General features: G+C 44.9%; 1 protein-coding gene across 1 annotated transcript; it reads right to left on the reverse strand.

Annotated features, from left to right (window-relative positions):
- On the reverse strand, positions 1-27900 carry LGI2 (leucine rich repeat LGI family member 2). The gene is made up of 8 exons (XM_082608048.1): positions 27689-27900; positions 25695-25766; positions 24637-24708; positions 22578-22649; positions 17191-17262; positions 16330-16499; positions 10213-10377; positions 1-1090 (listed from the first exon to the last, which is right to left on the reverse strand). The coding sequence occupies exons 1-8, from the start codon at positions 27883-27885 to the stop codon at positions 273-275; spliced, it is 1638 nt and encodes a 545-aa protein (XP_082464174.1). The 5' UTR covers positions 27886-27900; the 3' UTR covers positions 1-272.

Below are 27900 nucleotides of genomic sequence, written 5' to 3' on the forward strand. Positions count from 1 at the left end.
TATTTCCCTAGATGATAAGAGTTAACGTTGTACTCTTTTCTCAGTAATTACAGGCTTTCAGATGTCTTTTTAAGTGGGAGAATGGACATGTCATGCAGTTAGCCAATAAATGCAATCCCTGATTAAAATATGAGTTCTAAAAGTTTGCAAACTTCTAACTATTTCCCCAGTGCATTTGTAATTTCAGACCTGTGAACCTGGCTTTTTTCCCGCCTTGGTCCTCTCTTGTGAGAGCTAAAGCTACGCGTCTTTTAAATTCACCAATCACACCTTCACAAACTTAAGTCAACAACTATGTGTTCAAAAATCTTTGTTTTCCCTTTGAAACTGGATGCAAAAAAGAAATCTCTCCTGTCAGTGGAGACGGCTGTGAAGGAACGAGGCGCCTGCACATAAATCTCCTTAAATTTTTTGAAGAGCTGCTTCTCTTTATCCCACTGGTATATCTGGGAGAACGTATAGTCACTCCCCAGGGCCAGGTAGTGATTCTCTTTAAAAGAAAAGGGCTGCAGGGTCATGGCCCCCCGGGATGGGAGAGCCTGGATCTCCACAAACTGCTTACTATTCCACCTCATGACCCTAGAGTCCCCGATGAAGCGGGTGAGGGAAAGGTAGAGGGCGTTCTGCATCCTGAAGCTCTTCACAGCCAGCACATCCTCCATGTTGGGGATGTCGCTGTGGGGGACAAACTTCTTAGAGCTTTTATTCCACTGGAGGATGATGGGGACCTGGGAGCGGCTGGATAGGATCAGGTGTGATTTGCCGTCTATTTCAACAAACTCGGCATCCGTGTCCCTAAACCACTCGTGCAGAGACTGGTACGAGTAGAATCCTTTGCTGTTCCATTTATACACGGTCGACAGACCAGCTTTGGAGCTGTCTGCGATGACAAAGAACGTCTCATCCTCGATCTGAAACAGCTCAATGTCGTTGGGCTTGGAAATGCGAGAGACTTCTATGTCCTGGAATTTGACAAACTTGGTCCAGCTCTCGTCGTATCTGTAAATGTGAGAGCCGCCGAAGAGCTGGGCAACCACCACAAAGACCTGGTCGTCAATGAGGATGGCCTTACAGCCCACGATGGACTGACCTGCGCTCCAGAAGAGGGGAGATGGGGTTAGGGCAGCCACCATGAGAAACACTCGTCCAGAGTCAGAGAAAGACAAATATTATATAATACCACTTATATGTGGACTCTAAAAATAAAACAGGTGAACTTATTTATAAAACAGAAACAGACTCACAGACATAGAAAGTAAACTTATGGTTACCAAAGGGGAAAGGGGGTGGATAAATCAGGAGTATGGGGTTAACAGATACACACTACTATATGTAAAACAGATAAACAACAAGGACCTACTGCATGGCACAGGGAACTATATCCAATACCTTGTAATAATCTATAATGGAAAATAATATGAAATATATATATACACACACACACATATATATAAAACGAAATCACTTTGCTGTACACCTGAAACTAACACAATATTGTAAATCAACTATAGTTCATTTTTTTAAAAAAAAGAAATAACAAAGAACAATGAACAGAGTAAATATTTGTTTATGTAAATCTAAACTATATATAACAAATATTTCTTTAGGTAAATTAACTGTATTGAATAATAATATATTAAACAATCAGAATATTTTTGCATTTAATCAAGAGAATGAAAAGGATAAATCTTTATGGAAATCTAATTGGTACAAAACAATAATAAAATCTTTAGGTAAATTAAAAAAATGAAGCCTGTCCACAGTGAAACTGGAACCCTTATGAACTGCTGGTGAGAAATATAACATGTTCAGCCACTGTGGAAATCAGTATGGCGATTCATCAGAAAATTTAACAAAGAATTAGCATATGATCCAGCAATTCCACTTCTGGGTCTGTACCCAAAGAACTGAAAGCAGGGTTTTGAAGAGATATGTGTACGCCATGTTCATAGCAGCATTATTCACAATAGCCGAAAGGTGGAAGCAACCCAAGTGTCCACTGATGGATGAATGGATAAACAAAATGTGGTATATACACACAATGGATTATTGTTACACCTTAAAAAGGAAGGAAATTCCGACACATGCTGTGTCATGGATGAATGTTGAAGACATTATGCTAAGTGATATAAGCAGTCACAAAAAGACAAATAGTGTATGATTCCACTCATATGAGGTACCTAGAGTAGTCAGATTCATAGAGATAGAAAGCAGAAGGGTGGTTGCCAGGGTCTGAGAGGAGGGGAGAATGGGGAATTACAGTTTAATGGGTACTGAGTTTCAGTTTATCAAGATGAAGAGTTCTGGGGATTGATGCATTTATTGAACCACACACAAACACAGTTAAGACAGTAAATGTTATGTTATATATATTTCCCCACAATTTAAAAAAAAGTTTTAAAAGTACCTCCATCGAAATAGGTAAGTGTTGGTCACCTGGGTCTCTGGCATCTTTAGAGGCAGGCGTATAATTCAGGAAATTCACTAAGACACCAAGCAAATTGACTGCATGCTATTCCCGGCTCCATAGGGGAGAATGAGGCATTTAAACGGGTTTCTTCTCTTGGGGGGTAAAAAGCTAGGAGTCAGGACTTAGAGGCAGGAAAAAAAAATGTAATGAGAGCTCTTGAGGACGTTTGACCTTTTCTGATTTCTGAAGCTGAGTGGAGGCAGAATAGACCAGTGTTAAACCTTGTGACTCTAGACCACATGGCCCAGCACCTCATAAGCTTTCTGACCCTGTGGCGGTTCCCTCAACTCCCTGTGCTCAGGCTCCTCCCCTACCAGATAAGACTAAGGATGCTGCCAGCCCTGACCTTACACAGCCGCTGTAAAGACTACCTGAGAAATTTCACGGTCAGGGTTTTTAGTACAGAGCTTGCACACACAGGAAGTGATCAATAACTAGTCACTCTCATTATTGGATCATTGAGGCAATTGAGATCACGAGCCATGATCTGAATGATCTAGCTCATGCGGCACCAAACCAGAACTTTGCAGGAAAAGGGGAACATTTTCAGTCGTGACTCCCCTGTCTGGGTCACCTCCCATCACCTTCTCCCTATCTGCACCCAGAACCCCCACCCTCACCGTTCCAGCCAGACAGCAGTAAGACCACCCACATCTCAAAGAGTATTGGCCCATCATCTAGGTCATTCAATTAAAAGTTATTTCTTTCCCCTAATTTTCTAGGCAGTTTGGACCAAAGTGAATTTGGTCTGTAAATTACAAGGATAATTACCCAATTTCTGTCCGCAGTATTAACACTGGGGGCAGACGGTGGGTGGATTTTAGAGTGGTATTTACTTTTCTCTTCCACTGCTTTGGCTTTCCTGCAAGAACCTGGTCCCTTTCCTTTGTTTAAAACTAATTATTGCATTTTTTCTGAGTATAAAGGTTTTTAATGTTCATCAAAGCAAATTTTGAAAATAATTATAGGTAACACATAAAGGCACTATACTAAGCACTTTACATGCTTATTATATACTTAGCAGACACTTAATTTTGTACCCTGTTTTATAAAGGCACAGAGAAGTTAAGTAACTTATACAAGGTCACACAGCTACAATGTGATGGAGCCTGGGATCCAAATCCAGGTAGTCTGGCTCCAGTCTACACTCCACCACCAATGTACCAAAAAGTACAAAGAAGAAAATCAAAATCACTTCAACTGCAAATGCTGAAATAACACTTAATATCTTGATATATTTCTTTAATTGCCAATCTCTGCACATATCCAAATGTGCTTTTTAAAAATAGATCTGGGCTTATAGTGTACATGGATTTTTTATAACCTGCTTTTTCCCCTTGACCACTATATTGTGAACATTTCCCCCTGTTATTGCATCTTTTACAACTTGATTTTTTTTTTTTTTTTTTTTTTTTTTTTTTTTTTTTTTTTTGCGGTATGCGGGCCTCTCACTGTTGTGGCCTCCCCCGTTGCGGAGCACAGGCTCCGGATGCGCAGGCCCAGCGGCCATGGCTCACGGGCCCAGCCGCTCCGCGGCATATGGGATCCTCCCAGACCGGGGCACGAACCCGTATCCCCTGCATCGGCAGGCGGACTCTCAACCACTGCGCCACCAGGGAGGCCCTACAACTTGATTTTTTAACGCTACATGGTATTCCATTGCATGGAGACACCATATTTGATTTAATCCCCTACTGCTGGACATTGCACTTATTTCCAGTTTTTCATTATTGTAAATAATAGGCTTCCCTGTAGAGAAATCTGTGTTTGAAAACCTTCTGGCAGCATTCTTAAATGGAGAGATTGCGGGGTAGACATTGTGCACATTGTTAAGGTTTCTGGGTTTAAACTACCAAACTGCTCCTCAGAAACTGTGCTGACTCCCCCCTGACAGCACTAACTGAGGTGCATGCTCCTCCTGAGTCCCTGGCTACGGAGGTCACTTCTACCCAGAAACATCCTGCAGCCATACTGGTCTCAGCCGAGCGGCCGTGTGAGAAAGAAAGAATTCCTTTCTTGGAGATGCTCCATAAAGCATCCTCTTTCCAGGTGTAGCCTGTGGAGTTGTAGCTTATGGAGTTGTCAGCAGCAGCAGAAATCCTCGTGTGTGTGTGTGTGTGTGTGTGTGTGTGTATGTGTGTGTGTGTGTGTGAATATGTGTTTTAATCTAGGAGGAGAGATGCTGCAACATACTTAGTGGGCAGAAATCAAAAGGCAAACAAAATTAACCAAAACCAGGAGAGCTGAGAAGAGATGTAGAGAGAAAAAGGAGAAGACATAAGGAGCAAAACTTGGGTGGGGAGTGGGGAGCGGGCGGCTCATGACCCTGGGTCTCCCTCTCTCACTAGAAGATGGATGTCCCTTTTGCACAATGCCCAGCAGGGCCACAGAGGGGGAAGCATGTGTCCCTCCCATTCCTCGGAGCCCCAGACTTGCCGGCCATGGATGGAGAAAATCCTGCCCAGCTCTTGCTGACTCTGGGATCACCCTGTGATCAAACGAGATGATAAATGAGGCATGCACAGCCCCATGAGGAGAGAATGGTCCACGTTTACCTTGGTCTTGTTCGAGGCAAGTGGTTCTGGGGCTGTGCCCTTACTCATCCATTTGTCATCTGCCCAGTTCGTGGGAGCTGCAGGGCTTTCCTTCACACCAGGCTGAATTCCAGCGAGCCACACTCATTTTCCTCCACAGAGCGAGCAAGGCCCCTACTTCTGTAACCACCCTCTTTCCCAGCCTCCCTCAGGCCATGCTCTGCTGGTCCTGGCACTCCTATGCTTTTGAAAGTTGTGGAGACAATTTTATTGAAGTCCAAGAGTTAGGGTCTATGGGAGAAGGAGGGCTGCTCCTATTTTTTTTTCCACTATAAAATAGAGACGATAAGTACACATTATGAGGTTGTGTAGCTGATGAAAGAAACAGCTTATAAATCACTGAGTATGTAAATGTAAGTTGCCTTCCTCTAAGTGAAAAATTATGTGACGAGATTTGTGTTTAATGGAAATTAATGTAATAAGGAAGCAGAGAAGGCAGACTTCATTCCAATCCGGTCATCAAGAAATGTTTCCTGTAGGAGGCTGCATTTGAGCCTGGAAACCCAGGTGAAGAGAGAAACAAAAGAGAAGTGGTTGAATTGTAAGATGTGATCAGAAATCAGTGTGACAGGAAATCGGCAATATGTATTCGGAAATGTGTGTTGGGACCCTGATGTATGAAATCTGTGTGCTTTCATGAATTAAGAAGAGTAAAAGATCCAAACCTGGTGGATTTCCCTAGCGGTGGTAGCAAGGAATAATAATCAAATATCTAATTTTTATCCGCAACTGATACCCCAACACTTGTTGAGAACTTACTATACGCCAGGCCCCATGCTAAGTGTTATATAAGCTACCCAGTTAAATTCCCATGGGCCCAATACTATGACGATACCATTTTACAGATGGAATTCCCACTTTACAGATGAAAGGGGCTCATGGAAATTAAAACTTGGCCAAGGTCACCAACTAGAAAGATCTAGAGACAGATTTATGAAAAAACCAGTATGACGTTGGAGTTCATAAACTTAACGAACACAGTTTTGTAGCTCACTTCTTGGGCTTGGCTCTGAAGAGGATCCCAGTGGGCTGCATGTCCAGCTGCCCACCTCTCAGAAGATTCAGACTTCAACACTCAGAGGCCAAGGAATCCCTGGAAACCAGTAAGCTCCAGCCCTGGCTCTGGCCACAGCCACTCTGCTCTCACTGACCACTTCCTACGCCCAGCTCTGTGGCCTCCGCTGGGTCCAGGCCATTAGCACTTGCCTGAATCCTTGCAATACCCTCTCAACTACTTGCTCTGATTCCACTTTGGTCCCCTCCCCACACACGGACTACTCTCAACCCAGCAGCTGGACACAACCCAGCCTTCTGGAGCAGGCACCTGCATCTTCTGTGCAGCCTGGCTGACCTCTGACCAAAGGTAAAAGCCCAAGTCCTTCGTAGGACCTGCAAGGCCCCCATGATCAGCCCTCTGACCTCTCTGACTTTGTCTCCTGCAACTGCCCCTGCATCATTCTGTCCAAGCCAAACCAGTCGCCTGCCTGTTCATCAAACAGGAAAAATACCCTCCTGCCTCTGGACTGCTGCACTCACTCTTCCCCGTCTGGAATGTTCTCCCCACTGTTCCCACTCTCCACATGCATCAAGCCCTCATGTCCCACAAGTTTTATTCAAACACCTTCTTAATGAGGCCTCTACCAGACACTCTATCTAAAATTACAGTCCTCTCATGCCAACACTTCAAACCTTTCCTCCCTGCCACCTTTTCCCTTCTTAGCATGCTGCCATCTAATGTGTTGTATGTATTACAATTATTTGTCTTATTTTATTGTCTCTCTCTCTCCCATTATAACACAGACTCCTTGAGGGTGGAGGTTTTGTGGGTTTTTTTTTTTTTTTTTTTTTTTTTGTGGTACGCGGGCCTCTCACTGTTGTGGCCTCTCCCGTTGCGGAGCACAGGATCCGGACGCGCAGGCCCAGTGGCCATGGCTCACGGGCCCAGCCGCTCCGCGGCATGTGGGATCTTCCCGGACCGGGGCACAAACCCGTGTCCCCTGCATCGGCAGGCAGACTCTCAACCACTGTGCCACCAGGGAAGCCCTAGGGTGGAGGTTTTCTTGTGACTTGTTCACTGCTATGGCCCCAGCACCTAGACTGGGCCTGGCTCAGAGTAAGCGCTCAAGAAATCTTTTTGAACAAATGAAAAAATGAATGGATGACTTGATGAACCTAGGGGTGTGACCAGCTGCTGTATGTAGGAAGGGCAGGTGGAGGGCAATGCTGTCCCCTTCTACCAAGGTCAACCTGGGAGAAGGAAAGGGTGGGATGCAGCAGTGACAGGTCCCGAGCTCTGCCTTGGAAGTAACAGTGGAGTGATTCAACATGCCTGAGCCTTCACCTCTTCGTTTGGAAAGGTGAGGAGGAAGCCAGCATTAAGAACTGCCTGCTTGGGACTTCTCTGGTGGTGCAGTGGTTAAGAATCTGCTTGCCAATGCAGGGGACATGGGTTTGAGCCCTGTTCTGGGAAGATCCCACATGCTAGAGAGCAACTAAACCCATGTGCCACAACTACTGAGCCTGTGCTCTAGAGCCCATGCTCCGCAACAAGAGAAACCACCGCAATGAGAAGCCCACGCACAGCAATGAAGAGTAGCCCCAGCTCTCCGCAACTAGAGAAAGCCCACGCACAGCAATGAAGACTGAACACAGCCAAAAATAAATTAAATAAATAAAAAAATTTTTAATTAAAAGAGAAAGAGGAAACACTTAAAAAAAAAAAAAAAAGAAGAACTGCCTTCTCTGTGCCTGGCACTCATCCAATTCTCACAACATCCATGAGAGGTACATCTCCTGCCCATTTCACCGATGAGAAAACAGAGGCTCAAAGGCCACAGCTACTTCCTAGCACATGGCAGAGTCAGGAGTAGAATCCATGTTCATAGGTTTTCAAAACCTGAACTCTTTATAGTCCATATGCCTCCTCTCTCTTGAAGAGAGGTCGCTTGTCCTCTACTTACGGGCAGGGAACCCGCAATAACACCTCAAACAGCTGTTATGAGCCCCAACGAGACTAACCCGAACCTGGCTCTCTGCAAGCCCACAACCATCACCGGCAACAAGCACTGGCCTCAGAACTCCCTGCACGAGAGCACGGCTTCACTCTGCTCCCACCTCCTCATGTGAGAGGGAGGAGAAAAGGCAGAGGGGCCTGCTCATTCAGCCCTCACCGATCTTCCAGGTCAGAGAAAAGATGGAAGCAAAAATCAATGAATTGGTACAGCCACTATGGAGAACAGTATGGAGGTTCCTTAAAAAACTACAAATAGAACTACCATATGACCCAGCAATCCCACTACTGGGCATATACCCTGAGAAAACCATAATTCAAAAAGAGTCATGTACCAGAATGTTCATTGCAGCTCTATTTACAATAGCCAGGTGATGGAAACAACCTAAGTGTCCATCGACAGATGAATGGATAAAGAAGGTGTGGCACATATATACAATGGAATATTACTCAGCCATAAAAAGAAACGAAGTTGAGCTATTTGTAATGAGGTGGATGGACCTAGAGTCTGTCATACAGAGTGAAGTAAGTCAGAAAGAGAAAGACAAATACCATATGCTAACACATATATATGGAATTTAAGGGAAAAAAATGTCATGAAGAACCTAGGGGTAAGACAGGAATAAAGACAGACCTACTAGAGAATGGACTTGAGGATATGGGGAGGGGGAAGGGTAAGCTGGGACAAAGTGAGAGAGTGGCATGGACATATATACACTACCAAATGTAAAATAGATAGCTAGTGGGAAGCAGCCGCACAGCACAGGGAGATCAGCTCGGTGCTTTGTGACCACCTAGAGGGGTGGGATAGGGAGGGTGGGAGGGAGGGAGACGCAAGAGGGAAGAGATATGGGAACATATGTATATGTATAACTGATTCACTTTGTTATAAAGCAGAAACTAACACACCATTGTAAAGCAATTATACTCCAATAAAGATGTAAAAAAAAAAAAAAAAACATGCAGGTGGCGAGTTCCTCTCTCACCTCGTTTCCTCTAACATGGACCGGCTTTAGGGTCCTGAGGCCTGGGCTTCCCTCCATAGGTTCACCTGCACTGCTCTGTGCTGAGTCTGCGCTTGGAGCGAGCGGAGCTGCTCCCAGGAATGTGGGCTCAGCACTGGGAGGCCAGATGGCATGTCAGAGCGTCAGATCTACATCTCATAGACCTCTCCGGGCTGCCAGATCAGCCTCATTAACAGCTTTGCTCCCCAAGGGTGAACGATGCTCTCCCTGCATCCCTGCACCTGCTGCAAGGCCAGAACCTCCGTATCTGGAAATGCTACCTGGATACACTTCTCTCTGCCCCAGCAAGACGCTGCTCGAACCAGAGAAGGAATCACTGAAGGAAACCCTCACATGGGGCAAGAGTCAGGCCACATGGTGCTGTTTGTAAAGTCAGTATTATTATCAGATTGCACTTTGATAAACGAGAAGTCTTTGAAAGATTATTTTGACTTTATCCACTTATTTAAAAAGCAAGTAGACAGTCCATTTTTAGTAGCGCTAAGACACTGGGATTCAATGATGGCCCCAAATGAAGCTCTAACTAAGTCTTATCCCAAAGGCTTGAATTAGGAAGTCATTTATGCTTATTTTGTATGTACTTATTAAAAGGAAGTAGTGATCACCAGGACTCGGCAAGGGGGCAATAGAAACAGCTATAGTGTGTGTGTGTTCATGAGTGTGTGCATGTGTGTACGTGAGCACGTGTGTGTGTGCGTGGGTGTGTGCATTCACATATTAGTTAAGAGCTTACAAAAGTCAAAGGATTCATTTAGCTGCTAAAACGCTCATGCAGTCTGAGGCTGTCATAACTGCTCAAAATCAAGGGACTCTGGGAGTGACTTCTTACCATTTCAGGAAAATGCTTCCCACCACAGGCCCCCATCACCCTCTCCCTTTACAAAAGGATCACCAACAATAAATAGAATCACCACCTAAGGTTTCAGCTCTCACCAATAACTGACCATGTCCAGAAAAAGTTGGAGGGAAGAGGGTGGGCTGGAATGTGTTCCCAAATCAAACCAAGCCAGAGAGCCAAGCTCCCTCTCGGGGTGACAGAGAACATTTCTTCTCTCCTGGGCTTTAGGCCACGCTGAAATGAGGTCAGTACATCCAGTCAAAGCCATAACACACCTGTAATATTGTCATAGCTCCGGAAATTCATTTCGATGTGGTCCCACTCCAGCACCATGCAGTTCTCCATGCTGGGCTGAGCGATGGCCACGTACACATCATTCTTGGAGTTGAACGTATCCACTGACACCGACTGGTAGGGCAGAGTCTGATGAACAACAAAATCTGGGAAGGGGTGTTGAAAAAAAAGTCTCCGTGAGCTCTCCTGTGGGCATTATGGACCGCCATTCCCCTTCTATCCTTTCTCTCATCAGTTCCAAAGAGGACTGGGGAGGGGGGAGGGCAGGAGAGAAGCAACACACATCCTGGCATGTTTCACTCTGGGTGAGCCCAGAGGGTTCTGGCTTGTGCAGAATTAGCAGACTGAACGCACAGCTTCTAATACAGCTTCCTTGAGATAAATAGCTCACAAGTCTGGCTAGAGGATCTCAAAGTTTTAAACAAATTTGGTGAGACCTGGCTTTCAGAAAGACAGGACAGAAAGGATACTGCAGGGCATCATTCCTGAAACTATGGTGAAATTTACTCTATGAAGAAGGGCTGCTGTGGTCAAATTCCTTTGGGAATGCTGTTATTTTTAGCTCTCTCAGAATAGTCCAGTTAGTAAAGAAAATTAAAAGTAAATTCCCCAAAGGGCACGCTGCAGTTTTGGAAACCAAACCAAACTCTTTGATGAGGTCTTGGAGGTTTATAAAGCCCACTGTGCGGGGAAGCTAACCTAAGTGTGTTTACTGGTTACTGGACTCGTAGCAGTGCTAAGTATGGCTGCGCCTGGGATCTGGGTAGTGCCCTGCAGCTCAGGGAGCAGTTACAGGAGATCTATTAGATCCTCCAGCAACATAGACGCCGTCCTATTTAAGCACGCATTCTGCTCTTACACTTAGTGGCAAGTCAATACCCATCATCTGTGTCGCTCCCTGAGCTACAATGACTCACTCTGTGAAATCTTGGTAGGGAATGTACAGTCTTACCAAGAAACAGGGTTAGCATGCCCTCGGATGCAAGAACAGCTAGTGTGTGCAGTAGCTACAGAAACAATGAAGAAAGAAGTTTTTTAAAAAAAACAAAATACTAATAAAGTTTACGTTATTTCTTTGGCCAGAGATCTTTCAGGGTGCACTGCTTCTTAGCAGGCTAAAAGTGCCCAGGGTAAAACGAGGGTGGACGTCTGGCTTAGGAAAGTAGTTCCTATGAGAAAATCCTGGCTTGGCCCACCTCTTCCCCACCCAATCCTTATCCATGTCCGCTGAAGTCCCATCTCCTCTGCAAAGCTGCCCTGACCAGTCCAATCAGGGACCCTTCCTAACTTGCTGGACTCATAATCAGGCAATGTTGTTTACATCTTATTATTTACTAGGATTTAGTCTCCAACATAGAGACATCAGGGTCAGATTTGAAGAAATGGGAGAGATCTTAGAGCAAGAAGCTGAAGCTCAGAGAGGGTGTGTGCCCGGCCATGGACACACAGCCAGCGTGGTGTGTCTCCTGAACCAAGGGCTTCCTAAGGAAGGTCCTACACTTCTCGGAGCTCCAATGACACAAGCCCACAGTAGCCACTCAAGAAATAATTGACTCAGAAGCCTCATGAAAGATGTCAACTGAGAAAGGCATCAAAAGGGCAGGTACCAGGTAGTGAGTAAGGAGGGCCAGTGCAAAAGGACTAGAGGCAGGTAAGGGGGCAGAGCAGCTGAGCGAGTGTTAAGGTGGGAAGCGTGGAGCCGGGGCCGGAAGAGCAGGTGCCAGGCAGCGGGCAGAAGGTAAAGCTGAGGTGTAAGGGTGGCGTGAGGCACTGGAAAGAGCGCTGTCCTGGAGTCAGACTACCTGAAACCACTTCCTGTGTTTGAATCCCTGGGCTGCGTGCACACCTCCCCTTACGAGGCCTCGGTTTACTCATCTGCAGTATGGGGGCAATGATCCAAGCTCGATGGCAGGAACGGACTAGGGAATGTGGTGGACGTGCCGACCTCAGGCTCAGCACATGGTAGGCGACTGATAAATATGGAATTGAGATCCAAGCAAGGACAGTCCCCCTCCACTGTCCTGGTCACCACTGGGCCATCTCTTGGGGAGAGTGTTCATTTTAATGGCATCTAAGATAAAATGCCGGAGCGCTGACTCTGCCTTTTTGCTGAGTGACCTTAGGGAAGTTACCCAACCTCTCTCTGCCTCAGTTTCTTCATCGTCTGTTATGATTCATACTCACGTAGAACAGTGCTTTGCACAGGGTGCGTGCTCAATGCATGTTACCTTTTGGAGGGGCCCCTTGTGTTCTCAGTGGACAGGAGCTGCTGAGTAAATGCTTGCTGGCTTGGCGAGTGTGGGAGGGCTGGCCTCGCCCCTGACCGTGGGGGGAGAGGACAGGGCTGAATGAAGGACGCTTGCAGGTACAGGGAGACGAGGGAGAAGCAAAGAGAAGGCTGCCTCTGCACCCGACAGCAAGAGGTGGCCGAGGGACAGTGGGGACAGTTGGCAAGAGTGGAGGAGGTACCCCCGCTTCTGGAACATTCGGAAGAGCTGGTTTCTACCCCGCCTGCACTTGCAGCTCCAGGAGCTCGGGCAAGAGCCTCAGGCTCCCCAGGAGTAAAATGAGGGCAACGTCTATTTCACAAGGTTGCTGTAGAGGCCGAATAGGAGAGTGAGGATTAAGTGTTAGCACCCAGCCTCGGCTGCGGTGATCACTCAGGAGGTCTACACGCGTAACAGTGACAGTGTGAAGCTCCCTGCGTGAAGACTTAGGGAAGAGTCACCGTGGATCCTAGTTCCCCCTCCTCTATCAAGTCCCCCAAAATACCAGTGTTGCTTGGTCAAAGACTAAAGACTGAAAAACCCCTGGTTCATTCCTGTGGGCCCTGGTGGCCCCAGGTGGCCCCAGTGTAGAAGTCGGAAAACGCTGCAAAAGGCTTCCGTGTTCACAGGCTGGTAAATGGGAAAAGGGAAATGGAAGCAGTCACGGTCTGCTTTCTTTCCTGGAGGTAGAAGAGGACTCAGAGAATACAGCTGTGTTCTTTTAATTACCACCAAGATGTCTATAACCTCCTCCAGCATCTCCGGTTGCCTTGCCTCATCCAAGTCTGCCCAAGGTACCTAACACTCCTGATGCTTATAACCCCATCTCCCTGGGTTCAGAGCTTCCTGACTACACTCTGAATTCTCAGAAACACGAGCACTTGTGAGCTTAAAAATGCAGGCCGTTTAAAGTGCAGACCCAAAAGTTCCAGTTTTTTATTTTAAAAAAATTCCAGAATTTTAACTTTATTTAAAAAAAAATAGAGAGCATTTTACAAATCTAGCCTTTCATGGTCCTATTTTCACTGATTTCCCCCAAACATTGGTTTCATAATATTTTCTCTATATACTGGCTATCTGGCACAGCACAGACTGTTAAGTCATTCGAATTATAAATCTAATTCCTAATAGGAGACTCCTCCCCCTTCGCCGCTCCTGTCCAAAAAAAAAGGAGAAGAGAAAGAAGGAAGAAGGGAAGAAACCGGTGAAACAATATGATTGATGAGTGTGCGTTTGTGTGAATGCGGGAGAGGACTCGGGGAATTTAAACATCTTCCCCATCGTAAGTTATTTCTCACAAACGGCAAAAGCACAATCATTGTGGAAAGATCTCAAACAATCCACATGCTGATAGGACATCAATTTACTGGTGTTAAAGTATTAATGGCCTTCTCTGCAAAAAGCACTTCCACTTCCATTCACATTGGATTAAGTTCATGATGTCAGTGGGACTCTTACAATTTAGGCCTTGCTCCCACTGGAATCAACAGATTTTTACATACCTATTTATAGCACTTGCAGAAAATAAATTATACATGACGCTGATCCTATTGGGAGAGAAACTGCACATTAATGCATTATTTCTCTCTGCATTTTCATCAGCCCTGAAATAGGGAAACTAACGGGACAATTAGGATGCAAAATTCACTCCCTCTAAGGAATTTAGTGAATTATCCTCCTAACAGGGGAATTATGAGTAGGTAACAGGGATTTTTAAGGTGGTTAAAAATAGACTTGAAGCAGAGAGTTATGGAGGGACTGATTATGCTGGAGAGCTGAAACCGGCCAGGGGTGGCTTTGTGGTGTTAATTACACCCCTGTGCTGAGGAACAGGATGGTAATTGTACCCTCCTCTCCCTGGGAAGAATAAGGTGAGACATCTACTGGAAGAATTTACTCCTTTGCTAAAACCCGGAGCTAAGAGGAAAACAGTGCACTCAGAAAATGTGCTTCTTCCCCAAACTCGAGTGAGGATGCGGTAATGGTACCATGAGTCTTAGACTTGGCTTTCCAACTTCCATCCATCCTCACCTATCTCCTCCCTGGCCTTAAATAGAGCACCAGCATATGAGGCTTGATCTGAGCCAGAAGATAGGAACCCCCAAAACTCATACTTTATCGACCTAGTTCTTACAAGGCAGGGACTATATTTGGGGGGAGGGGGAGGGGGTCACAACATGGTGGCACCATTTTTTCATGATGGAAGACACCGTGAGTGAGAGCTCATCTGTTCATGAGCCTTAAAGGGATAAAACAAGAGCCAAGACAGAATCATCTTCTCCCTGTTTCCAGGCAGGGGGGCTGACTTCCTAAATTTTAGCAAAAAGCTTGTTAGCAAAGATAAATATGTATAAGAGAATGCCCCCAAATGGTTAAGGGGCTCATGCTGCCCCAGAGATTCTGGGTTTAGGACAGATTCCTAGTTTCCAAGGCCCTCTATAGTCCAAGCCATTTCTCTCTGAGATTGGCAACGTTGTCACACACTAAGGCTGCGTGAGAAGAGAACAATGGAAAAGCTGCTCACTTCAGCATGGGGTTTAGAGAACTCTCCAGAAAAATGAGAAGAGGCAGAGAGGAGCCCCAGCGAGCTGGGGTTTCACATTTCATACAGCATGGCCTTGAACGCCACCTTTTGGTGCAAACGTCACTGACCGTGACCTCTGATATATTGCATTGCTCTACAATACAATAAATAACCCCCCAGTGGCCTCAGCTGGCTAAAGGGCACCTGCCAATTACACAGCTGAATAAGTCCCTGTTCAGTGATGAAAGACAAGGGCATTTCCATAAGACTTCAGGTTTCCTCTCAGAAAAGAACAGAACTTGTCAGGTCTCCTATTTACAAAGATATCTAGAAATAATTTTTACTTTTGAGTTTGTTTGTTTATTAGATCGGGGGATAGCAGTAGGACTAGCCTAAATGTGATATTTTGTTCTTAGAGTTTTTTTGTCTTTTGAGTTTCCATAACTATTTTCTGAGCTCTCATTTCTGCTGCTCCTACTGACATGACTTGAGGCTTTGTAGATACCAACTCTCAGCCTAAGTGTTTATTTTTATAAGTCTGGTAAGCAGGTTTCATACTGTGGATTAATCCACTCTCCTTTAAAATCTGGTTTTTAGAAGCTACAGAAACTCCATCTAAGCCTTTCATATGGAGATATTCTTGGGCTCTCTACAAGATATGACAGTTGAGGCAGTTAGTATTTTAGTTTTATCTTATAACCTGAAAATGTATAAACTGAAACCCTGAGGCAGACTCTAGAAAACAAAATCAAACTTTCTTGACATTTTTTTCCTCAATGTGAATTTTTCCTTTTGATAACTAGTTGTTAACTTATATTCCTACTTTGCCATTGATTAGGATGCCTAGTTATCTCATTTTACATGGAACTACAAAAGCAATTTATAAATTTTAAAGTCTGGTATTTATTAGTTAAATGTCCTATAAATTTCATAGTATTCAATCAAGAGAACAGTGACTTAGGTCTCTCTGTACTGTCTTTATATGAAACCTAGACTGCTTTGAAAATGTTCTCATGCCAAACTCACCTTTGACCTTAAAAAAAAAACCTTTAGACAAATTTGAATATTGTAAAGAATCAAAAAGAATCAAAAGTAAAGCCAGTGCAGTTAACAAAAATCCTTCCAAACTGTTGAGATTATTTTCCTTGCCACATCAAATCATTTCTTTGAGAATGCTTAAATTTCCCCTAAAATAATTTTGATAGAAAATTTTTACCCCCATGTTTCCCCACTCCCTGTTGACAGTCTAAAAGAAAAACAAAGGGTTATTCTAAATATAAGACTTTGATGATAGAGGTTCTGAATACCTGTAGTTGTGCATTCGTAGTCAAAGCTGGTCACGTCATTCAGCTTCTTTTCCTGATATTCTGGTGGACCGATACACAGGACATCAGAAACAGTGGAATTTGTCATCTTCAACCACAGATACAACCACTTGGCTTTGCAGTCACATTCAAACTTATTGCCCCTTAAATCTCTAAAAAACAAAACAAACACAGACACAGAGAAACAGACATGTCGGAAATATTTTGGCCCTAACATGAAAGTCCAGAAATCCTGATATCCTGACATACTTAATAACTCCCCAAAATGGAATTTTTTAAAAATTTTGTATTGAATACATCCGATGTCTTTTACATACCACTGACTTTATTTAACACTCTTCAGTGCCCATGATTTTAACCGTATAGCACGCAGAGAGTGCTCAGAGTTGACACAGCACCATTTTTCCAAATCCTCTTGAAACTGTCACCACGCCATGGTGGAAATGGGGGAGGGGTGACAGAAGAACACCACCCAGCATAGGTTCTCACAAGCAAAAACAGGACATTACAGGAAGATAGTTTTGACAAACACAATTGAAACTTTAAGATCTTGTTAAATTTTGCCGCAGCAAGGAGTGACAAGCACTAGAAAACAACGCAGATGGATACGCTACTGCTCTCTGGGAGAAAGGAAGCCCCCCGACCCAGCATGCCGAATTACCATTGGCCTAATGCTACTAAGTATATTCCACAATGGCAAAGCTAACACAATACAAACTATATGCTGTTTCCCAGTATTCGCTACTTTGTCATAGATTTTTAGCTACAACATAAAAGAAATGCAGTATAGGGGGAGAGGGGATTTCAAGACAAGCACACATAAACTTAATTTTCATTACTTACAGTTCAATCAGAGAATCTAAATCACTGAAGACATCCCTTGGGAGTGCTTTTATGTGATTATTGGCCAAAGAACTAGAACAAAAAGGTCACATTTTAATGTGGTTATTATCTTCATGCCCTATCCCTCTGAAGTCCCTTAAATAAAGCAAGTGATTTAAAACAGAGCTCTAAACGTCTTTAGCAAAAGGTAGTTCAATTTCTGGCTTTGGTCATTGATACTGAGATAAAGAAATGAGTTTAGTTATACAAAGATAACATTATAGATGCTGGAGCATACAATGTCAGTTTTTTGTTTTGTTTTTAAAACAAGCATTTATTAAGCTCTTGATACACGTGTTAATCCTCAGATGGCATCTCACGTTTCTCAGAATAAAAGTCAAAGTCCCTTTGATGGCACGCAAGGCCCTCCATTGTCTAGTTACCTCCATTCCCACTTACCTGTGGGACTGAATCTCTGATGATTCAGATCATCCACACTGGTTCCTTTGCTATTCCTCACGCAGGCTAGTCACACTCCCAGCTCAAGTTCTCAGAACGTGGTGTTCATCTGCCTGACGCTCTTCCCCTAGGTGTGGTTCATCCATCACCTCCTTTAGGTCTGTCCTCCACTTTTACCACCTTCCCTGATCTCTACACAACTCCTTTCCATGCTCTGTTGATCTTCACTGCACTACAGTCACTTAGCATACAATATATATTAATTTTCTATGTATTTGTTTACTGACTCTGTATTCTCCCTATACATAAGCAACATGAGGACAGAGATTTTTGTCTGTCCACATCTGTAAACCTTGCATCTAGAACTGTGCCTGGCACATAGTGGGCACTCAGTAAAGTCTTTCTGAATGGATGATTTAAGCACTAAAATGAGAATGATAAAAAGACAGATGTACAGTCTTATCCTAAGAAGTTCCCTAATGGGGCATCTAAGTGAATTTTATTACTTGTGACTATTCAAAAATAGTATTTACTTTATGTAAATATTCTTTTACATAAAGAATCTCAGCTCTAACCCTGATGATAATAGAAAATCTCAGTGAACCACAATGTTTAGGGAATGACTGGTTGTGACCAATTTCATTTTCTCATTAATTAAGGTCGACCAGAAACCATATTTTGTATTTTTGCTCTTAGTGTTGGAGATCTTTCTAAAATGTCCTAATCTACCCCCCATCTCCAGGAAGCAGACTTGAACAAACATCATCAATGCTTTCTCTGATGATTCAGGATTATGCAGTGCCCTGTCATCATCCTGCTGAAGATGAGTGTACATGGTGCTGGGCTGCTGACGTAGAAAGATGATAGGTGTTGAAATGATGTACATCAAGTCTGATTTCTCCCAGGCATCATGCCCTAGTGTGAGTCAGCCAAAAAACTGATGCTTACTTTTGTTTTCTTTTATACATTTGAGTATACAAACAGCAAAACATATAAATGATAATCCACATGTAGGTAATTCAGCACCAACCTCTTTAAAAATATATATGAAATTAATCTTTTGTAGCATCATAATGAACCATCCCAGAAGTAGGAATGAAAGGGTGTTCCTCCTTAGAGTCAGCTAGGGAAGAAAGCTTTGTGCCCATTTTAAATCCAAACATTCTTGCTGCATGAGAGCAATGGAATACAGGGAGACCTATAGTTTCTAAATTATGTCTTTTCCCATCCAGTTAACCATGAATGGATTAAAATACAATTTCATGTACTATTTTACCTTCCTTTCCTAAATGATTTATTGGTACAATTTTAAAGATGTTGGAAAACAGGCTGAACAGATTGAAATCGTAACTACAGACTGTAGATTATAGACTACAGACTGTAATCAGACTGAACATTCTCTAGAAGTAGCTTCTTGAAATTTAAAAAGGAGACAGTTTTGATTTTTTTTTTTTCTGGCTGCTAGTCACTTTTTCTGGAAAGTAAAGTACAATTTTTAGCTAATTAAAGGTTAGTAGTTTAGCTAAACATTTTTAGTGAATTGAAATGCATTGGATTGAAGTGATAAGCATATACGGAATGGTCAAGGCCAAAAAAAAAAAAAAAAGCAGAATGTTTAGTGACTGTTCCAAGTGTTCAATTTAGATTTCAGAAAACTGAATTATTTAGATGGACTGTCCACCCCTACCCTGCCCAGACTCCGTACATAACATCTCACTTTCCACTTCATTTTGTGTACAAGTTCATGGCACTTCATTTCTAAAACTACTTAACAGCAACTGGTCCCTTGGGCTTTGTGGGACCGCTGGAAAACAAACATCCTAGATTTTAGTTACAGATTGGCACTGCTCCTTCAATGCTTTGAAACCTGATCTATGTTTCTTTACATATGGATGTGAGTCTGCAGGTGTTGGAAAAGTTCATAAAGGTAAAAAGCAGATACTTAAAACAAGCAACTTCCAGATAGTCACTTCCTTAAGCACAGGAGTGAACCTTAGAGAGCTGATGTGTTCTCCTTGCTTAGAAGTTTACAAAAAAAAGGGGATGGGGTGGGCTGGGAGGATCAGTTCATTCTTTCAACAGTGTATTAAATGTTTTTATTACTACGTACATCTCCAGCCCAGAGGAGTCAACTTTAAAAGTCATAAGACTTGCCCTGCAGTAGAGCACATATGGAAAACCCAGCTTAGTAACTCATTGGTCAGTCAGTGAATCAGAAAGAACGTCCTGCTGGCTTAGCCCTGTGTGAGACCCTGGGGGAAGAGCAGAGTTAATGGAAGATCCGCAGGGGCCCTGCCCGCAGGGAGCTTTCAACACAGCTGGGGAGATGAAACTAACATCCGTGAAACAGCACCAACCAATATGGCCCATGTCTACAGCAAATTGCCGGTTGTGTGGAATCAGCTGAGAGGGCTGCAAGAGGTGTGGAGGGGAGATCAGGAATGGCTCCAAGGAAAAGACAGAACTTAATCTGGACTGTGAAGGAAAAGGCGGATTCCAGGAGATCATGGGCAGAAGAAACCGTATCCTGGGCAAGGGAAAGGATGTAAGGGAAAGGCCCAGTAATGGGGTGAATTGGGTGTGCACAGGGGCGCCCTGAGAGCCCAGTGTTGTGGGCACATTCACGGAAATGAGCTGGAGAGCTGGGGGAAGGCGGGCCCCATAGGCTTGACTGTGGGATGGGAACCCACGCTGGATGGGCTTACATCTCCTCTAATGCATCAGATGCGCTCTGGACCCAAACAAAGGACTCCTTTGTTCCCTCTGTGTGCGCCCCCTGCATGTCACATAGACAAGGAGGTGCCTCTTGCACACATATGGGTGATACACAGCATATGGTTGTATGTGCAAATGTGCAAGCACACACACACAGTTATGTGCACACATGAATAGAAGTCCATGTACCCAAGGGCCCACATGCACAAAGATATGCAAATACATATGCACAATACCTGCATATTTACATCTGTTTTCAGACCAAGGACCCACAGCCAACTGGTCAGATGAAAGTTGACATCTGGATGAACTCAACCAGTCACACGGGCTTTGCTCTAGGCGCATAATCTGCCCAGAGCCTTTGCTCAAAAACAAAGCCCTTCATTCCTGACTTCTGGGAACTGGATTTGTCTTGCCACAGCTGTTCTTCTCCAGACTCCCACAGTTGTCTTCCTAGCAGACCCTGTCTAGCCACCCAAACTGCCAAGGCTACTCAGCAGCCCCTGGAAAAAACTGAGGCTTCTTCATTAGCGGAGGGAGGGAATAATGCTATTGTTGTGAACGATGACGATGATGATGATGATAACAACGCCAACCAGACCTTGAACATTTACCGTGGCTAATGGGCTGGATGATTTGCAAGCAAGCACTAACCCACTACGTGCGGCAATCTTATGAGGTCTGTATAATCATCCCCATTTTTTTTTTTTTTTTTCGGTACGCGGGCCTCTCACTGTTGTGGCCTCTCCCATTGTGGAGCACAGGCTCCGGACGCGCAGGCTCAGCGGCCATGGCTCACGGGCACAGCCGCTCTGAGGCATGTGGGATCTTCCCGGACCGGGGCACGAACCCGTGTCCCCTGCATCGGCAGGCGGACTCTCAACCACTGCGCCACCAGGGAAGCCCCATCCCCATTTTTAAGGATGAGAAAAGTGAGGCTTGAAAAAGGCTAAGTAATACTAACAAATGGTGGCCTTGAGATTTTCACTCAAGTCTATTGTGACTCAAAGCCCATTGTCTTCGCCTCTACAAGAACGTGGGGATTTGGCATCTAGGCTGAATCTGAAAAAACAATCAAGACTATTATAGCAAGGAAAGAAAACATGGAGGAATAATGCCAATAAGAGTCTGATGTTGTCCAGGATCGGCTGTGCTGCTCCAGATGTTTAGACTCCCATTTCCACTCCCTCATCTCCTTACTCTACAAGCTGTAACTTAGGCAGGACTTCTGATTGGTACCATTCCAGAATCAAGTGCTTACTGAGCCTATTGACAGACCCCTTTGCCTCTATCAGGGTCTGATGTGAATGATTATCTCCTTAGATGTTGTATCGGTTACGGTTACACACCCTGGAGGTATTGCCACCCTGCCTAATACCCCTACTCAAAGCCCTCTAACTTCCCCAATTGTCTTTTTACCACAGATAAGCTGACTATGGAGATGGGACATGTTATCCTACTCAAACACAAAGTTTCTAGCTTGCAGATGGGACTGGTTCCTGGTTAATAAATTGCTCCTGCCAAGACAATGACGATGTTCACATTTTCATAAGCACAGGCACTATTTTTCCAGTTTTCTAAATTTGCTCAGTGTGTGTGCTTGCTTTATTTGATATGCCAATTCAAATCAGTTTGTTTAATTTTTTTCTCCAGAAAGCTATTAAAGAACCCAGAGAGCTTAGCTTAAACCACAGATTAATCCAACATAAAAAAAAAGCTATTTGCATCCAAATTGAAGGAACCACAAAAATGTCTCTATTCTACTTCATCCTCATGTTGATCCTCCATTCAACAAACATTCTTCAATGAGTCAGGTAAGCCTCAGTTCCCAAATCTGTACAATGGGGACTCACAGATTATGGTGAAATATAAAGAAGAGAAGGCTCACTAAGCACTCAGCCCAGGGCCTGGCACAGAGTAGGTATATGATACATGTTCCATTCCTTCCCACCTCGTCCATCACTCCCAGCTCAGAGTGCTCCTGTCACAAGCAGTCATGTGGACCATAACGGCAATTCGGGATGACGGAGAAGATAAGAAAGCCAAGTGTGTGAGTGATCACAATGGGCTGGTGTCTGATCAATAATACAGAAACCGCTCGGGCAATCTGGCAATGAGTTTCCTTCAGAAGCTATTACAATATGTACAAAACAATCAAGAAAGAGAGAGGCACTGGGACGTGACCCTCACTCTACACATTAAATAGGACTTACAACACTTTTCACAGGACTTACAGGTGAGTCAGGTCACGAAGGCCACGGAAGGCATTTCTTGAAATGGTTTCTATTTTGTTCCCTTCAATGAACCTAAGGAGAACAGCCATATAATTAAACTGAATTTTCTCTGCTTAATATCTCAAAAAAAAAAAAAAAACCAAAAAAAAAAACGATACTGGGATGCTTTCAGAATGAAATCTAAAAGCATTTATAAATTTCAGAAATTCATCTCCAAAGGCTCGGTCAGCTATACCAGATTCCAAGTGGGAGCTGGGTGTGTGTGCAAGAGTGCCTCCACACAAGTGTGCTTTTTGCACTCCTTCCAGAAGCAGCCTGGAAGTCTTCAAAGTCAGAATTGGCAGCATGGGTAAAAACATCTTGGGGGAAAAAAGAGAAGAAAACCCTACACAAAGGCAAGATATTCTCAAATTCCGCAAGACTGGAACGCTTCCAGACATCTTCCCCCCTCCAACCTTCTTACATTTCACAGTGCCTGGCTATTAATACTTCTGTTAACATCTTTGCCCCTTGAGGGGAGCCCATTGTTTTACCTCTTCATATTAAAGTCTTTGCCCAGGGAGAATTCCATTAAGCTTGGCTTCCGGCAAGCTTGAGTTCATCATGTCCTACACAGTGTCATCTCTGAACAAGTGGGTGACAAGGCAAGGATATTCTCAAGATCTCTAGGCTACTTGGAAATAGAATGTATAAGGAAGTTGAGCATGGGCCAAACTTCTTTCTCTGTGCTGATGTCTTAGGGCTTGCACACGGGACCTTACAGTAATAACTCCAGCCATGCTTTAAAGTGGGAAATACATGAAGTGAATGCACTAGGACTCTTCCCTAGGGTCACAGAGAACTAAATTTTAGTTTACAGCATCACATTTCTTCAAATGTAAGAAAGTCTCTGATGAGATGGTCCAAGGGAGACTTTGCAACATGATGTTTTTCGTTAGTGAAACAGTTCTTGATTCGTACACTGAGAGTGATCTGGTGCCTGTTTTTTTTTAAAATCAGGGGTCTATTCAGTAATAGACTTCAGTATAAGATGAGAAGCGAACTCCCTCCTCAGTAACCTTGACAGGAAGATGTACTGCTTGAAAGAGAGAATGGATGGTTCTTTGTTCACCACCTCCATCGACTGTTGATGTGCTTTGACAGAACCTAGTTGGCCTAGCACTTCAGCCTGACCACTCTTCCCAGGTTACCTAGACTATCAAGTATCATGAGAGTACCCGTATTATGTATCCTCTGAAGAAAGAATTTCTCCAGAGACATCTTTCCTGAGGACAGGAAATCAGCAGAGAGCTTTCTTAGACCCAGGATGTATTTAGAATTCAAACATCTACCTGTTAACCTCAGATAAGAAAGCAGAGACATGGATTTAAAAAATCGCCCTGAATGTTAAGTAAGGAAATTCCATCTGATAGCAGGATTAATATTATTACAAGGTGACAGAAGACAAGGGTGGAAGAACTTAAAGGGAAAAAAGACCACCTGAAAGTGTGAAGAGGCAGAAATCAGAGCCAGGCATTGCTGGGGGGAAAAAATGCACAACTGAAAAGGGAAGAATAACCTTTATTTTAAAGGAGAAAAAACAAAATGAGACCCTCAGCTGCAGCTCACAGGAGACACTGCAAACAGGATATAGGACAGGTAAACTAAAAACATGAAGCTGTATCCCCAAATAGGGAGACTTTCTTAAAAATATGTAACCCTCAGAATCCTTCAGCTTTATTTCTGGCTGATCAGCAAATCCATGTCTAGCTTTGAGAGGTAAAAATATCCAATGTAATTTCCAATTGTGCTTATGACATGACAAATTAAATGTCAGCAGAGAATGAATGAATATCTTTCCTTCTTTGTTTCCTTTCCCCCTCTTTGTCTCCAAACTCGTCCTGTCTCAGCATGTTTATACACAAGTAAACTATAAAAGGTCAGCACTGAAAACAGAATGGGGTTTTCTGAATTTTCTCCACCCTTAAGCTCTCTAAGAGATGCTGTTCCAGCTTGGAAAGCAATACAGCCATTCCACTGACACCAAACGCTCAGCAAATAGACAAAGCACAAAACTTACAGGTATTCAAGATGAAAAAGTCCAGCAAAAGCATCATCCCGGATGACTGTGAATGAGTTAGAATTCAGCAATCTGAAAATAAGAGACATTAGGTTTCAATGCAGAAGTGTAAAATTTGAGTCACATCGCAAAGCCATTTCTGTTTCTTTTGTTATGTTCTGATCTGTGGGCAAACATGGGCTCTTCTCAGTGTAAAACTGGCCCATCTGGTGTGCGACCTGACTCAGACACTGATGGACAATGGCAAGTGGATTCCCTTTGGCCAGATTTTCTGGTCACCCCCATTATTTCACCTTTCTTCCCTACGGGTCTCAGTAAATATGACCTGAGAGCTCCTATTTCCATAATAACATTTAGAGGTTAAAAATGGAGGTTCTCTTTTAAAGTGAGGTGTTTGGGAAATGGTATGTTTAGGTGAAGTTCAGGTCATAATTCAATGTAATCATGTCCCCAGTTGCTGGATATGGGCGATGGCATCTACAGTAAAGTCCTTGACAGGAATAAAGATGCAGATGTAGGGAATGGACTTGAGGACTCGGGGAGGGGAAAGGGTAAGCTGGGAAGAAGTGAGAGAGTGGCACTGACATATATACACTACCAAATGTAAAACAGATAGCTAGTGGGAAACTGCCGAATAGCACAGGGAGATCAGCTTCATGTTTTGTGACCACCTAGAGGGGTGGGATAGGGAGGGTGGGAGGGAGACGCAAGAGGGAGGGGATATGGGGATATATGTATACGTATAGCTGATTCACTTTGTTATAAAGCAGAAACTAACACAACAATGTAAAGCAATTATACTCCAATAAAGATGTTAAAAAAATAAATTAATAAAGTCCTTGAGGAAAACATGTGCTGAAAGAAGGAAAGGACACTGAGCACTGGGGACTCAGCTCAGTGGGGACACAACGGGGCAAGTAAACACTAAGAGCCAGCCACAGTTTACTTGTCGAGCTTGGGAATCTTGGGAAGGACTGATACCCAAGAGACAGAGACAGCTCTTCCCAGGACCACACCTCCACGACCGCCATTTCCCAGAGAGGACTTCCCATACTCACAGCAGCTGCAGGGAAGGCAGATGAGAAAACATTCGGTCCTTGATTTCCGAGAACGTTCCATTTACCAGGCTCCTACGGGCAAGAGAGGAACAAAACAAGGACAAGATTGCTTTGAGGAAGTGCTGGGCAAGACGGACAAGAGGCCTTATCCTCTACCTGTGCTTTAAACTCCTCCACTCAGGAATGAGGCTTCAAATGGTTGGCCAGGGTCTTCTCAGGGGTAAGAACAAGATGAGTCCAGCCATTTTCCAATGAACTGGATCAATAAGAAAACTGGACTGAATAATAGAAACCATTACTATCAGTCTAGCTCCTTGCATAGACATCATCTCAGCCGGTTTATATCAATAACCCCTCACTTCCTTTTCTTAACTACAGGAGGCCCTAGCTGAAGACGGATAATTCCTTCACCTCTGCCCATGATTCTGTTTGTGTAGACACAGCATTAGTGTTGGCCGACGAAACTCAAGGGTGGGATTAAGCATTCCCCTTGGGAGCACATCTCTGAAAGTCGCTCAGAGCACTTCTGATTAAATGTACCGTGAAAGCCTTGGGAAACAACCCAGAGACCCCTGAACTTGAATGTGTGGTGGGAGGCCACGCCATCTGCCAGAGTTAACGGCCAATCAGAACAAGGAACCTGACTATTTTAGCCACCAGGGCCCCTATCCTTTCTGGCCGCAGTAGGACCTCAATACATCATTTCAGAATTATTTCAGTTAATATGCAGATCCGTTAAGCAGCTGCTGGTCTAAGGGATTTAACCAGGGGAATTCTCATTTCTGGAATGCTCCATGTCACCCGACTTAGCAATATTAGGCGTCAAACAGGCCCTCTGTTCCTGCTCAGCCAGACTCTCCTGACTTCCTATAAATGCATACAGGAAGCCCTTCACTCCTGGGTCCAGGCCCCAGCGCCTTGCCTGGGGTAGAGACGCAGAAGTGGAGCACAAGAGCAACCCCCTGCCCCCCCATGGGAATCCCTGCCTCTATGACTGAGTTGGCGTCACCCAGCACCCTGGCCTGGATGTGGGAGTCATTTCAGCAGGAAACATTTCCTGACAGTGAAGATATTGCCCAGTAGCCCCTTCCACAGCCATTATGAGAGCTGGCCATGTGGTTTGAGTGGCTGTGTGAGGCCAGGCTGAAAGCCCCTGAGCAGGTGGACCAATAATGGGAAGCCCTTTCCTGTCCGTTCCTCCAGCACTGAATAAGCAGCCAGCACAACGCGCGGTGAGGAGTGGGGCAAGAAGCCCTTATGAACTCAGGGCAAGGAGTCCGGCTGACTCCCAGCACTTGCCCTCTGGGCTGGACACCCACATTCCCCAATGCTCCACCAGGTCCTCCGTGCTTCCCTCTTCCGGGCCACATGCGGCGGCATCTCCACTTCTAGAGGTGACATGCCTTCTCCCAGGTACTGCCCCACCTGCAGTGTGGACAGGTCCAGAGGAGGGCACCGTGTAAACCACAGCCCCAGACTTCAGGAGGGACGGTGAGGCCTCATCCCTCTGCAAGCGCTCCAGTCATGCTCAGCTGCATACACATGCCCCACACACACACAACCTTCCCACCCCCAACTCACATCCTCTCAAACTTTAATGCGCCCCAGAATCACCTGGGGAGGCCAAATGTAGACTCCAAGGCTCCGCTCTCAGACCCTGCATCATTCGGTGCGGGCCCCGGAATCTGCATTGGCACAAGCCCCCCCCCCCCAGGTGGATCTGATGCAGGTGGCCCGCGGGTCAGACTTTGAGAAACACTGCCCCAGGGACTTGTCTGGCTTCCCAGACTCTGGATCTCGGGTTCCCCTCATCCTCCCAGGGGCCCGAGACTCCATCCCACGTCCCACCGCGCGCCCCAACCCAAACGCAAAGGAAGGAGCCGGGAAGTGGGGTCAGGGTCGCGCTGTCCCGGCGCCAGAGGCAACTCCCGGGCGGCGGCGGGCGCCGGGTGGGGCAGGACGGGGCAGGGGCTGCCGGGGTCCCACTCACTCACAGGGAGCTGATGTCGCCCGGCACGATCCTGGGCACCCAGGAGGAGCCCACGCAGATGATGGACTCCTTGGTACAGCTGCAAGTGGCGGGGCAGCGCGCCAGCCGCCTCACCTGCGCGCTCGGCGGGATCAGGCACGCGGCTCCCAGCAGCAACAGCAGCCGTCCCGGCGCCCCGCCGGCGCCCCGCCGCAGCGCCATGCCGCGTCCCCGGTC

The sequence above is a fragment of the Mesoplodon mirus genome, assembly GCF_964341445.2.
Source record: "Mesoplodon mirus genome assembly, chromosome: 2".
Classification (NCBI taxonomy): domain Eukaryota; kingdom Metazoa; phylum Chordata; class Mammalia; order Artiodactyla; family Ziphiidae; genus Mesoplodon; species Mesoplodon mirus.

Excerpts from the sequence above, each read along its gene's own strand:
- LGI2 (XM_082608048.1), bottom strand. The coding sequence starts at position 27,885 with ATGGCGCTGCGGCGGGGCGCCGGCGGGGCGCCGGGACGGCTGCTGTTG. Across the intron at positions 24,709-25,694 it reads CTGCCTTCCCTGCAGCTGCT|ATTGCTGAATTCTAACTCAT; the intron begins GTGAGTATGGGA and ends TCTTATTTTCAG. Across the intron at positions 10,378-16,329 it reads CTACGAATGCACAACTACAG|ATTTTGTTGTTCATCAGACT; the intron begins GTATTCAGAACC and ends ACCCCTTCCCAG.